This window comes from Triplophysa rosa, unplaced genomic scaffold (genome assembly GCF_024868665.1).
Source record: "Triplophysa rosa unplaced genomic scaffold, Trosa_1v2 scaffold248_ERROPOS245281, whole genome shotgun sequence".
In the NCBI taxonomy this organism is placed as follows: Eukaryota; Metazoa; Chordata; class Actinopteri; order Cypriniformes; family Nemacheilidae; genus Triplophysa; species Triplophysa rosa.
This window is the reverse complement of record NW_026634265.1, coordinates 56093-69256: the sequence shown is the minus strand read 5'-3', so window position 1 is coordinate 69256 and position 13164 is coordinate 56093. Positions and strand designations below refer to the sequence as shown.

Genomic DNA, 13164 nt, shown 5'->3' with positions numbered 1-13164 from the left:
CTCCTCTGTCTCCTCCCTGGAAGTCTGGGCCTAACAGACAAAATCCATAACACAATTGCAGCATAATGTTAGATACAATGGAGGATATGAAATCCAGGACAATTACACGAATAAAGCTAGTTTAATAAAGTTAAGCATTTATTATCTGACTATATTTATTTAAATACTGACTTTAATTAAATAGGCCTAACTGATTTACACTGCACTTTATTTAATTATATTAATATTAAAACAATCAAATACCTGAACAGTCTGTGAACAATCTTCCAGAATTCTCTCAGTCAGACTCTTGAAGACTGTGTCATGGGTGGTCTCATCAAGGAAAGGTAGATATTTGAAACGGGAGTCAAGTGCAGTGCTCATATGAAGAAACTGAATTAGTGCCCTATCCGTATAAGGGTATCTGTCCTCGAAGTCATGTGCAATAGCAGCTTTGATGTCTTTCACTACTGTTGAGTCAGAGCCACTGTGCTTCAAGGAGGCCAGGATTTTGTGTTTCAATGGCACGATCATTGAAATAGTTGGCATCTGCTCAGTGCTCACGAGGGTCGTCATGGTTTTCAAAGGTTTAAGAACCTGGACCACGTCCTCAGCTAGTTTCACATCACCATCAGACAGAGTAACGATGTCTTTAATGTTCTTCTTGACATTCTTGTATGTTAATGCTGAGAAAGCAGCAGCCTGCTGCCCCATGTAGCGCTCGAGCATGTCGTAGCTTGACTTCCACCTAGTAGCCACATCCTGGACCAGCTTGTGTAAGGGCAGCTGTAGCATCACCTGCTTCTACTTCAACACAGCTGCAGCTGTTGTGCTGCTGGGGAAAAACGTGACCACTTTCCTCACTCTGCTGAGGAGTCGGGACATCTGGTGAACGCCCATCCTCCTCTGCGCAGCAAGATCCGGAAAGGGTCTTGGGAGGGTCCGCAATCTCTGGGTTGGTTGCCATGTTTCCTCACGTTCTTCAACTAGCTCAACTTTTGCAGGCAGGTGTCACATGATTAGAAAGGTAGTCACATGACACGTAATTGGATGATGCTTACCGGTAAAATTAAAGAATTTATCCTAAACTAGTTTTGTGGTGTAGATAATGTTAACTTCAAATAATACAAAAAGTAATTTAAAGATGTGGTAGCATTGGATCTGGACGGGAAGGATAACTCTGGGAGTTGAAAGGGGTGTGTCGCGATTCTGCCTTCTCACACCGTGACACAGGTTCGTGGATCTGAGTGTCGCGATTTCGATTTCATAACGCATATCGTTACAGCCCTAATGCACGGTAGTGATGGGCGATACTGTAAAATTTAGTATCGATCCGATACCAAGTAAATGCAGGGCCAGTGTTGCCGATTTCGATACCGATACCAATACTTTTTACTTTTAAAAAGCATTCACTTGAACTTACATTTACTTTCCTGTAGATGAAATGTCATGATATATCAAATGAATGCATCATTAATATGCTAAATCTGAATACATTTTCATGACCACTAAAATATTTTGTGATTTGTGCTCTTAATGTGCCTGTAGGCTAATTAATCATGTATATGTTAAAACACTGGACATCATTTAAACCAAATAAATCTATTTATTTAGTTATTTATTCCTGTAATCGAATTTGCAAACATGAACTTTGCACCAAATTATTACTGGAAAATAGTAACAATAACAGATTAACAGAACAGAAAAACGATATATAACAAAACAATTTCTCGTTATCCCAGTACTACTTCTCTAGCTTTAAAAAAAAACTAAAGTGCACAAAATTATTACTCAAGAACAAAGATTTTAAAACTGCTTTTCTGTTTTTGTTCAGTGTTATGTTTAGACAAAATAATAGAACAAATTAAAATGTTTCCCTTTCATTTCACCTTTTTAAGTGAATTTATAAACAAAGTGCACACTATTATTTAAGCACTTTATTTACTTTGTGTCTCAAACAATAAAGTACTTTCAATCTTTGGCTTTTTACCCCCAAAGGCCCACTGCCATACATCGCAGTTCGCAGTGTTTTTATTCACCGAGGTGAAAAAACTCCACACGATGCTCCTCTTCTTTTCGCTGGCTGCAGCAGCGTCTGCTGAGTCACGTGATAGCGGACTACAAAACACAGCAGGGCAGGGAGGAGCAACGTGTGCAAAACTAGGTGTATGGGAAATAGTTTTTCTTCATTATACAATTATTAGCTACATTAGTAAATAAATAAAATCAGTAGTAAAAACTAAAAACACATTAGTATCGATGTTTTTATGTTAGGATCGATCCTTATCGATACAACCTCAGTATCGATACTTCAGGATCGATCCACCCACCACTAATGCACGGGCAATTTATAACACTACAAAGACATATAAAAACAAGTGTTCACTCCATATGACCCCTTTAAGCTAGCATGTGCTCGTGGCAGATTTCTCCATCTGGTTCTGACCTCATAGGGGAGGAAGAGAACTGTGGATGTAAGTGTTTTCTTATGTCTTGTTTTTATTCTTTTGAGCACTTCAAACCGTAATAGATGTAAATTATGTATGTTGTAGAGCCGAACTATAATGAAGGCATGATTGTTTTGTATTGTTACCTACAGTATTTGTAACTTATAGGTTTCCCCCTAAAATGGTATGTTCCAAATATAGGAGGAGCCAAAGCTTTAAAAGGCAGCCATTTGAGGAGAGTGTGGAGAGGTTGAATTGCACTTATATTTTTGGGCCTGTACATTGACATAGCCAAACTTACATTTGTTTGTATATTGTAAATAACTTGAATTTATTTCCTTTTGGTTTTAGACTATTGCTACTGTGCACACCTTGGAGAACTACATTTTTGCACCTTTGAGATTAAAACCACTCTGAACTGTGCATTTTTGTCACCTGCTATCTTTTTACAGCTCTGACCACTGGTACATCCTAACAGTGACAATCATGAAACATCATTCTAACTTCATGAAAAATTACTCTAAGTTCTAAAGCGGTTTAATGGTTCCTTTTTTGAAGAAATTCTGCATATGTACATTTATGACCCTAACTGTATGCATCCTTATGTTCTGTGTTTCAGACCAGCTGTGCGATCCCTCCCAAGCAGACAGATGTTTGAACATATATTAAAAAGGCATAATGTGTTGTTTGTGTATGTTGGTGGGGAGTCGCCTCTCAAAGTGAGTGACATCTCAAATTGTCATATCAGACATGAGCCTTGTGAACTGTTTGTTTGTGCTGTATGGTGGTGATCATGGAATCGGTGTTCCTTGCTTACTACACTACAAAACCATGGTTAAAGGGATAATCCACCCAAAAATGAATCTTTCATCATTTACTCCCTCAAGTTGTTTCAAACATGTATACATTTCTTTGTTCTGATGAACACAAAAGAGGATATTTGGAAAAATGTTAGCAACTGATATTCTGGGACATCATTGACTACCATAGTAGGAACATTTATTGTATTTATTTGTTGTTGAACACAAAATGAGATATTTTGAAGAATTTTGGAAAGCAAACAGTTCTAGGACACCTTTGACTACCATTTACATTTTTACTACTATAGAAGTCAATGATGTCCCAGAAATAAATATTTTAAAATAATCTTCTTTGTGTTCAACAAAACAAAGAAATGTATACAGATTTGGAACAACTTGGGTGCGGGGGGAGTAATTCATAAAATAATTTTGATCTGTAGTATTGATCTGGTTATTTTTAATGCTGTGAAGAATCACTCTCAAACTGTGGATTCCTTTGCCAAAAGATCAAAAGATAGACTTTATCATCAAAGATACAAAGCCGAGTTGCCTGCAGAAGGTCAACTGAAGAACCTTGTTTCAAGCCCATGCATATACTGTATAGAGTTCCCTTGGATGACGTTGTCACCTCCCATGTTACTTTTAGCATGCCTGACGCCTGACTTATGTTGTTTTTGCATTCTCAGTGTCTGTAAGCATAAGCATTTTTTGCTTCACTGGTCTCTGTACCATATTTAAATGTTAACCTGTGCATGAATTTAGACCTTGCATACTGTACATTGCAGAACTTGTAGATTCACAGTCACAGTTCTGTGGATATATCTAGGTTGGACTGGTCTTCACATAACAAACAAGAGAGTAGTGGGAGAGTAACCTTGAATCTAAATGGTTATGCTTACCCTATAGTTCAATATTTCATACTCTAGTTCATCACTTCACTCATAATGCAGAACCCCATACTTGAAAATCTTCTACAGATACTGTAGATACCTTAAATATACATGGTTACTACAAAGATTGTGCAAGACCTGGGTGATTTTTCTGAAGATCAATGCACAGCTGATGACAAACAAGGGACAGTAATAACAACCACAAAACAAAGAACAGTCATTGATTGTCCAAGTTACATGATTAAGAAGAATCCAGTCTATGTAAACATTCAAATAGAATGATCAGTGTCAGTTGAGCCTTGGATGTTTAATTCCATTTCTTCCAGTGCACAATACATGTAGCCAAAACCAGGAAAAAAACAACAGAATTAGCAACTAATTATTTTCACATCAAAATGTTACATTTAGGGTGCTTTCTCACCTTTAGCTTGGTTCATTTGGTCAGGACCAATGGCAAAAAAATAATACGTTGTAGCATTTTTAAGCGGTGTTGGTTCCTTTTCACACCACACTGATTGCTTTGGTCTGAACCAGTTGAAACGAACCAAAATGCAGTCACGTGACAACATCCACATCACTCGTTGGTGAGAACGCATTTCCTAAATTGCTTTTCGTTTGGTCAGAATTTACGTGCGGGAAAATTCAGACAGCCAGAAGCCAGCAGACAAAACGCTGCACTATGGAGAGACGACTGTGAGGGCTGATTGTGTCCCTGATCATTATGTATTACATCGTTTGTATACACCACAACATGCAAACTATACAATTCTGTAATGACGCAGGGGTGCTGGAAAATTGTTTTAATGCACTGAAAATGGCGAAGGCGCATAGCAAGTCACTTCAGGAGAAGGTGTGCATTAATTCGGCTAAACTGTGACATGCTCATCTTCCGAAAATATTGGCAACGATCCATCAGGTAATGTCATTCTCTATCTCTCTCTCTCTCTTTGAAATTGTTTTCTTTGAGTTTCTCTAAAGCCTAAAAGTTCTAACATACAACATAACAATAACAAGTTAAACATACTCACTATGCTTTTGCTTGCTTGTCAATAAACAGTTTGATATCTATCAAGATTACAGGCCTATGTTAAAACATTTAGTACTTTTATTCAAAGAGCTAAACCTTATTAAAAATGTAACATGTTATTAGCAAAAATGACATTGCCCTAATTAATTAAACGATATTAATGATAGCCGTTTACATATGATAATAATAATGTAAATGAAGAGATAATTTCCTGAAAGTTATCATAATGACTAGATGATAAATTTCATCTTTCTGTTAAACACAGGACGATTTGGACATACCCACGTAATGATAGTTGGTGGCCCCAGATCAACACCACCTGGACAGACGATGATTGGCTGAAAAACTTCGCAACAGAATGTGAAGAGGCAGTTTAAAAAAACTATGTGACATTGGCTGACCCGATAGAACACTAAGTATAGACATGCAGCACCTGTAAAAGCTGTGTTGCAATTTGTGTTTGGAGGTTAGCCACAAACCTGGAGTACAGGTCCATCTCACAACTGTTTGGTGTTGGTTTATCAACATGTTGCATTTCCATTTAGTCATTTAGCAGAAGCTTTTTTGCTAATTTACCATAAGGCAAGGATATGGATTAAAGGGGCAATGCTGAGGTTAATACGGCACCTTCTATCATGAACCAATGAACTGTTTGGAGCACTTGGTGGAAACTGATGTTTGAACACGACATTGAGAATAATTGGACAGGATATCATCACTATCTCCATTTTCCTCTTCATTCACGATAAGTACAGCGTTATGAGGACACAAAAGAACGTTTTGGACATTGTTTATTGGACTTTGAATCGATAATGTTACCATCACTGTTTTATTGCTTCATCTCATGTAATAATGTATCTATCTCATGTCTTTGCTTCATATAATTAATAATAATCTGATAAAAGAAAATTATGGTTGGTGGATCCCTCCCTCATAAATATATGTAATGTCATTTTTTCTTGATATATAGAGAGAAGCATATTACACACTGTTATAAAACTGTTTGCCAGTGTATTAACACTTAATGACATTTTAATGCAACATCCTCCAACCCATATGACATACGTATGTCGTTTGTCACTTCATCAAATACGACAAACATTGACAAACAAGACTATCGCCTACCGTCATTAAAAATTTACATTTTGGGATATTATTTTGCAATAATAGCAGGTGTTGTGGTTTTATTTTCATTTCAAAATGTCGAGATAACTGTATTTACATTACACACACACAGATATTCAGGCCTTTTGAGCAAGTAACACAACACATTTATTTAATAAATAACAGAAAACGCATGATACAGATACAAAACAGTTAAAATGTTTAAAACGTACAAATATTCCAAGTGTACCGAGATGAAACGATTGATTTATATGAGGAACAGACGCGAAAGCGATCACCATCTGCTGTATTACGGTTTCTGATGCGTTTCCAGATTTTCAAATATGGCGCCAAGTTACGTCAGCTCATAAATATCATTAGCTTTTGTCTGTCTCATGGCAGATAGCGTCATTGCGTCAGCGTTGAGTGTAAAATGCTATTGGCTCTCGTTACAGATTACGTCATTCTAATGTTCCGGCTTGTTTACAGATGTGTTGATGTCCGTAAAATAATAATAATAATAAAAATGCGTTGATGTCCGTTCCCGGAGTTCCTCGAACAAAGTTATCGCATGGCTTCAGTTCAGAAGGTTTGCAAAGCGACTTGTTTCTAATACGTTTATACAGTTTTGTTCATTTTATGGAATAAATACATGTGACTGTAATTTTACTTGTGTGTTGTGTTTAATGGTTGACAAGTGGTTAGGTTTCGGGTAAGGGGTGGGATAGGAGTTAGGTGCTCATAAAATATTTTTGACATTGGTAATGTCAAGTTGTCATAACAAAGACACTGACAGGTTATGATGTATTGCTTTATGTCAAATTGTCATAACAAAGACAACTCAAACAATGTCATCTTTGCATTAAAAATGACATAAATCAGCGAATGACACTTAATGACAGTTGTCATAAACATGCATAAAATCTCCTTCATATTCATGACGTGTCATGTCATGATTGTGAAGGTGTCATGTCAGTCTTATGAATACCCCTTCAAGTAAAGTGTTACCAACAATTGTCTGACATCATGTACATTAAAGTCTTGCATGGCTTGTTAACGTTATTTTAAAATGTGTGATAATTACTGATTTTAGTAATATAATTAATTTATATTACTCATTTGGAAGTGCAAAAAAAAGTGAAATTGTTCAAGTAGATTAAGCCTAGACTTGTATTTTTATGTTTTTATTGTAAAATAAAGATTACTTGATAAAAAATTATTACTCAATAAAAACCTAATTACTCGATAAACAAAATATTGGATAGTGAAGCCCCTACTAGAAACCTTTTACTTGACTCAGCATTATGGAACACTGCATTACTGGAACAGAAAAAAAAGTATTTTAATATGTAAAGAAATTACACACTTAATTTTTGCATACATTACTTAAGCGTGATTATGCTTATGTTGTCTTTCAGGAGAAATACATTGAGGTGGCATCTGAGCTCATCGTGTACACGTATTTCTTTTATGCATCTGAAGATATCTTAACTGAGGTGATGCCAATTCTATTTAATAAACTCCTTTTCACATGGCTTTTGGTTTTAATTGCAGTGATTAGTGACTTATTTTATGTTTTGAAATAGTTGTTTATGAGTCCCGGGTAGCTTCTTAGCTGTTAAACACACAATATTTTTCAAAACAATTAGCCAGGTCCTGTGGAGTCTTTGCTCTTCCAGCATGCCTCATCATCTGTTTGACTCCAACAGCGACTGTATGATGTTGAGATTCAACTTGTCATGCTGAGGACACTTGATGGACTCATACACAACTATTAGAAAAGATGAAAACATTTAATAACGCATTACATTAAAAACCATACGCATAAACTACATGTGTGTAGAGAGATTGTTTATCAATGTATATAATATATAGTTCTTTCTCCCTTTTACTGCAGTCTGTTACTTTGCCGGAATTACCTTCAGTGCTTGTTTTTAAAGATGGAACCTATTTCACATATGATGGTGAGTCAGTTAAATTTTATGCAGATTTACTTATTTTGTTGCAAAGCAGCTTTACAGAAAACTTATAGTGGGGAACAAATAGTTGAGACGTAAGAAGTAAAGAATAATCTAGAAATAAGCAAAAAAAGGAATCATAATTACAGGAAATTATGGAATATCTTATTTTGTACTATCTGTAGGATTTTAATTTGACTGTTATTTTATAGATTATGTGTCAAAATTAGGCTGGCTCGAGAAACACTCGGTTTTTATGGGTGGGTCACATTGAAGACTTGGAAGTATACGCCCACTGCTATGATTGGATAATAGTACTTGTGGACACGTACTGTAGGTTACACATAATCAGGACAGATCAAGCGACCTTGAACAAAGCAGTAGTGACACATGTACAAATATGTTTTACTCACATAAGATTGCTGCGTCATTCCTGTCAGATCCAATATCGATGTCACTGCATTGCTTTTTAATCTCAGTCTCTCTGCAAATCCAGCGTTTACCTGTGGCTTGTTTACAAATGAATCCGCGGTGAAATGAAGCGAACAAACCCTCAATGTTTACCCACGTAAGCTGGGACATCTTTAAAAATACACTTCAACTACGCATTCCTAATATCAGAATCTGAAGGAAGGTTATGCTGCGACTGTGTTCTTCCACCAGGCACTGCACAATATTTTGCAATCTTCCAAAGCATGTTTGTTGCTTGGTCGTTCTATCCGGTTTCGCACCACTTGTGTTATTTACCTACTATGTCATGCGCCAACCAGTGGGTAGGGATACAGAAGTAGTCGTTGATATTCTTCTCTGGAGGCGGTGTTCAAATTATCAATAGGTACGTTCCAGGACATGGTGTTCGCTAGGCCTGGTGTCATCAAAGGTTGTTTCAGTAACAAGGACATTTTCAGTTCTGACACTTACAGGATGTTCGTTCAAGTATGATGACCTCTTATTTACGAAAAACAAGTTAAAATTAATATCTTAATTCACAACACCTTTAAAGAAAGGACAACATGGACCCAATGCACCAAGCACCTCCGAGGATCCTTGTCAACAAATGAAACAGTAATTTAGTTTATCAAGCCATATTTACCAGTAGGATTAAAAATTAAGCAAGGAAAAGTAAACAACATAAAAGATAGATAGAACAGAGCTACAAAGTTTAAAGTTAAGGGTTAGTCAGATATATATTTTTTTATTAACGGCATGCCGCAATTTGTCCTGTTAGCACGCTTCCTTTAATTTAAAGGGGACATTTCATGAAAATATGACTTTTTCAGTGTTTAAGTGCTTGGGGGAATCTGCCAAAAATGACAACCCACTGACATTCTTTTTTTGAGCATTTCCCTGCAAGCATGTGAAAAAAACAAGCCGATTTCGCTCCCCTTCTGACGTTGGATGGGGTTCTTGTTATAATATTTCTGCTCCTTAATCTGCACGTTTCCACCCACAGCTCCGCCGCCATTGTTGTTTTCACAAGCGACGTAGGTGTATCAGTTGCACGCCATGACAAAAGTTCAAGCAAAGCATGCTAAATGTTCTGTGTTGGTCTGTGCAGCAAATGACAGAACAGTATTTAGAAGTCCCAGCCTCAGAGGAGGCAAGAGAGCAATACATGTATGTTATTTCCAATAGAAATCCCCCAGAAACCGTAAGCAAATACCTGCTTGTGTGCACTAATATCACTTTATGCCGGAGTGAAAACAATGTGTTCAGTTTTTAAAGATGCGATGCATTTGTCCTGTGTACTTTCAACAGCTTCCATGACTTGAACATCGGCTGTGAAAGCTGTTCTGTGTAACTTAATACACTGATATTGTGTGCGTGTGTGTGTGTGTGTGCGTGTGTGTGTGTGTGTGTGTGTGTGTGTGTGTGTGTGTGTGTGTGTGTGTGAACATAACGGTACCTTTAAAACACTTCTATGTCCTTCAAAGTCCTGCTTCCAAATGTCTCTTGGTCAATCTGCTTGTTTTATTATCCAACTTGGGTCCAATATAATAAGGCAAAACTAAAGTTACTGTTGTTGCCGTTTATGTAACCGGTCTGACACCAATCGGTCCGGTGTCATAGGCTATCCCTCGCAATATTAGGAGAAACAGGGGTGTCCGCTATCGCTAACTCTAACAAAGATTAACGTTTGCACATGCACACTTTCACACACTAGCAGACCTCAGTTACACATCTCAATTCTGATTGATCTGTGTGTTTAACTGTTGTGGTGAAACTGATGCCATTGTTACTGTTTATTGTTAAAGTTAAAGCTTATGAATACTCCACACATACTCTGAAAGGGGGCCCAATCACAACAGCCTGAGAAGCAGAAGCTTGCTGATATGGTAAGGGTGGGACATCTCTGACACGCTCTAAGCGGGGAACCAATCACGTAATACTGGGTCAGCTTTACTAATCTGAGTGTCTTCATAGAAAACGGAAAAATCTGATCGTTTTGTAAGAAGTGAGACGGCGGTAAAGAATACAGATAGAAAAAAAAGTAACACTTTAGTATGAGGAGCCGTTTAGGCCTTAATTATTGAAATGACTCTTACAAACACTAGTGAAATAAAAACATTGATCAAACTTAGTGAAATTCATTCATATGTATTAATGAAATACATCTTACAAACAATAGTGAAATAAAAACATCGATCGAACTTAGTGAAATTCATTAATATGTATTACTGAAATACCTCTTACAAACACTAGTGAAATAAAAACATTGATCGAACTTAGTGAAATTCATTCATATGTATTACTAAAAAACCTCTTACAAGCACTAGTGAAATAAAAATATCGATCGAGCTTAGTGAAATTCATTAATATTTATTACTGAAATACATCTTACAAACACTAGTGAAATAAAAACATTGATCAAACTTAGTGAAATTCATCCATATGTATTACTGAAAAGTCATTTAGAAACACCAGTGAAAATCATTCACGTGTACACTGAAAAAAATTTGGAGTGAAGTTTACTTGAAAAAAGCTAGGAAACGTTTTTTACTCAGGAAATGTTAGTAAATTGATCAGAACTGTCCAAGTAAAGGCTAAACCCATGTATAAGTAGTTTTTACTAGAAATTCCCAAGTACGGGGTCAAGTAAATTTTACTCATCCTTTGTTTGTAAATTTTATTTAAGTAATGCTTCTAAATATACTTAATATTTCTTAACAAGAGTCCTAGTTATCTTTTCCTCAGTAGTCTTTACTTATTTGTTTTTGTAAATATTACTTGAAATCATATATGAGGTATTAATATGTGTTAAGTAACATGAAAAAACAGAGAAACAAATAAAAAAGGTAATCAAATAAATCAATTCAGATCCATTAAACCACCTTCACATTTCCTCTGGCATCAGTTAAAAATGTTTTATTTGGTAAGAATGGTGAGTCCAATACCTGTGGAACAGATGAACATGGATGTTAATGCCACAATTAGATTATTTGTCATTAATAATTCAAATGAAATTATTGACCTTAATGCATTGAACATAGGCTAACGTTATACCAATTTTTAAATGTTAGAACAAATTAGTTCAAGATCCGGCCTTCTATCTGTAACAACAACACCAGTTCAGAGCTAGCTAAGGGTAAGTTAACACTCACATACAGCAGGCTACTGCAAGTTTATCAATATCATATTGGTTATATACAGAGCATAAACTTGATTTAACTTTATGAATATGCATTACATGGTTAAGTTATTTGTCTAAGTTACGTCTAAGGCACTACGTTTAGCAAACTGAACACTGTCAACATATTAATAGCTTAACTTAGCATCACGTTAATTCTATTATCCATGTGCATAATAAAAAACAACCGCGTTTGCAAACGTTGTCCAGAAATGTTAGCAATACCGAGACTCAAGAACTCGAACTCAAACAAACCAGCAAAAATAAAGTTTATTAACGCTGCACTATGCTGCAAACGTTACTACATGATTTAAAAAGAAAACATTTAATGATTTACAATAGTTTAATCCCCTCAGGCACTGAAAAAATGTTTCGAAGCGCAAGCTTTCCTCAGGCTCTTCGCGCCAGTTGTAATGTTCGAAGTGCGCATGCGCATCTATTATATGGCTGTGTGGACTGTGGAGTATATTTTACTTGCATTCATCAGTTTTATACATCGCTTAATTTAATGACAAAACACCAAGTAAATATTACTTGGCATTTTCATTTAAATTTACTTATGTATTAGAGCACAAATAATTACAAAGGAACCTCAAGTAACACATTGAATTAAACTCGACATTTTAAAGTAGAAAGACAAAATACAACTTGCTTGTAAAACATACTCGAGTAATGCTAGCTTCATTTACAAACTCAAAAAATAATTTTTACAGTGTATTACTAAATAACCTTTTACAAACACTAGTGAAATTCATTCATATGCATGCTAAACAGCCTCTTATAAACACTAGTGCTCTGCTGAGGCAACATATTTCAGGTATAGTTGATGAAAGATTTCAGTTTAGTTGATGAGAGCTTATTTCACTTGAAAAAGAAGCTGCACCCGCACTTCCGTTTAGTTTGATTTGAGCCCAGGCAAACCTTTGTTATACATCTGTTGTTGTTTTGCAAAATGCAGTTTTAAGAGTTCGTTAGAGCACAATATGGTTGTCTAACTTTACAATTTGTACAGTGTCCTGATTATGCAAAGCTTTAATCCTTTATAACATACTTTTTAATCTTGCTTGCCCGGTGTGACAGAGATCGCGCTATGCACACGTGACCCGGGACATTTACCTTACATGTTGAGCTAATATTCTTGTTTTACCTGCTCATAGTATTCTTTATTTATATATACCATTTATTATTACTCTTTAAATGCACAGAATGAGCTTTGTTGCGCGTTTTAAAATGTCCCTAAAACTTATTTCCCCCCTACTATGGTAAGGGTGAGGGATGAGTTACAGAGGTGGGATTTAGAAATAAAGACCAATCATGTATCAGCATCCGCA

General features: G+C 36.1%; 1 protein-coding gene across 1 annotated transcript in view; it reads left to right on the top strand.

The window, feature by feature from the left end:
* The window catches only part of tmx3b (thioredoxin related transmembrane protein 3b), a 108936-nt gene that overhangs the window by 47764 nt on the left and 48008 nt on the right, over window positions 1-13164 (top strand). Inside the window, exons 5-7 of the mRNA XM_057327556.1 lie at window positions 3046-3145; window positions 7666-7743; window positions 8145-8211. Coding sequence (XP_057183539.1) covers window positions 3046-3145; window positions 7666-7743; window positions 8145-8211 — 245 coding nt within the window. The remainder of the gene's footprint in view (window positions 1-3045; window positions 3146-7665; window positions 7744-8144; window positions 8212-13164) is intronic.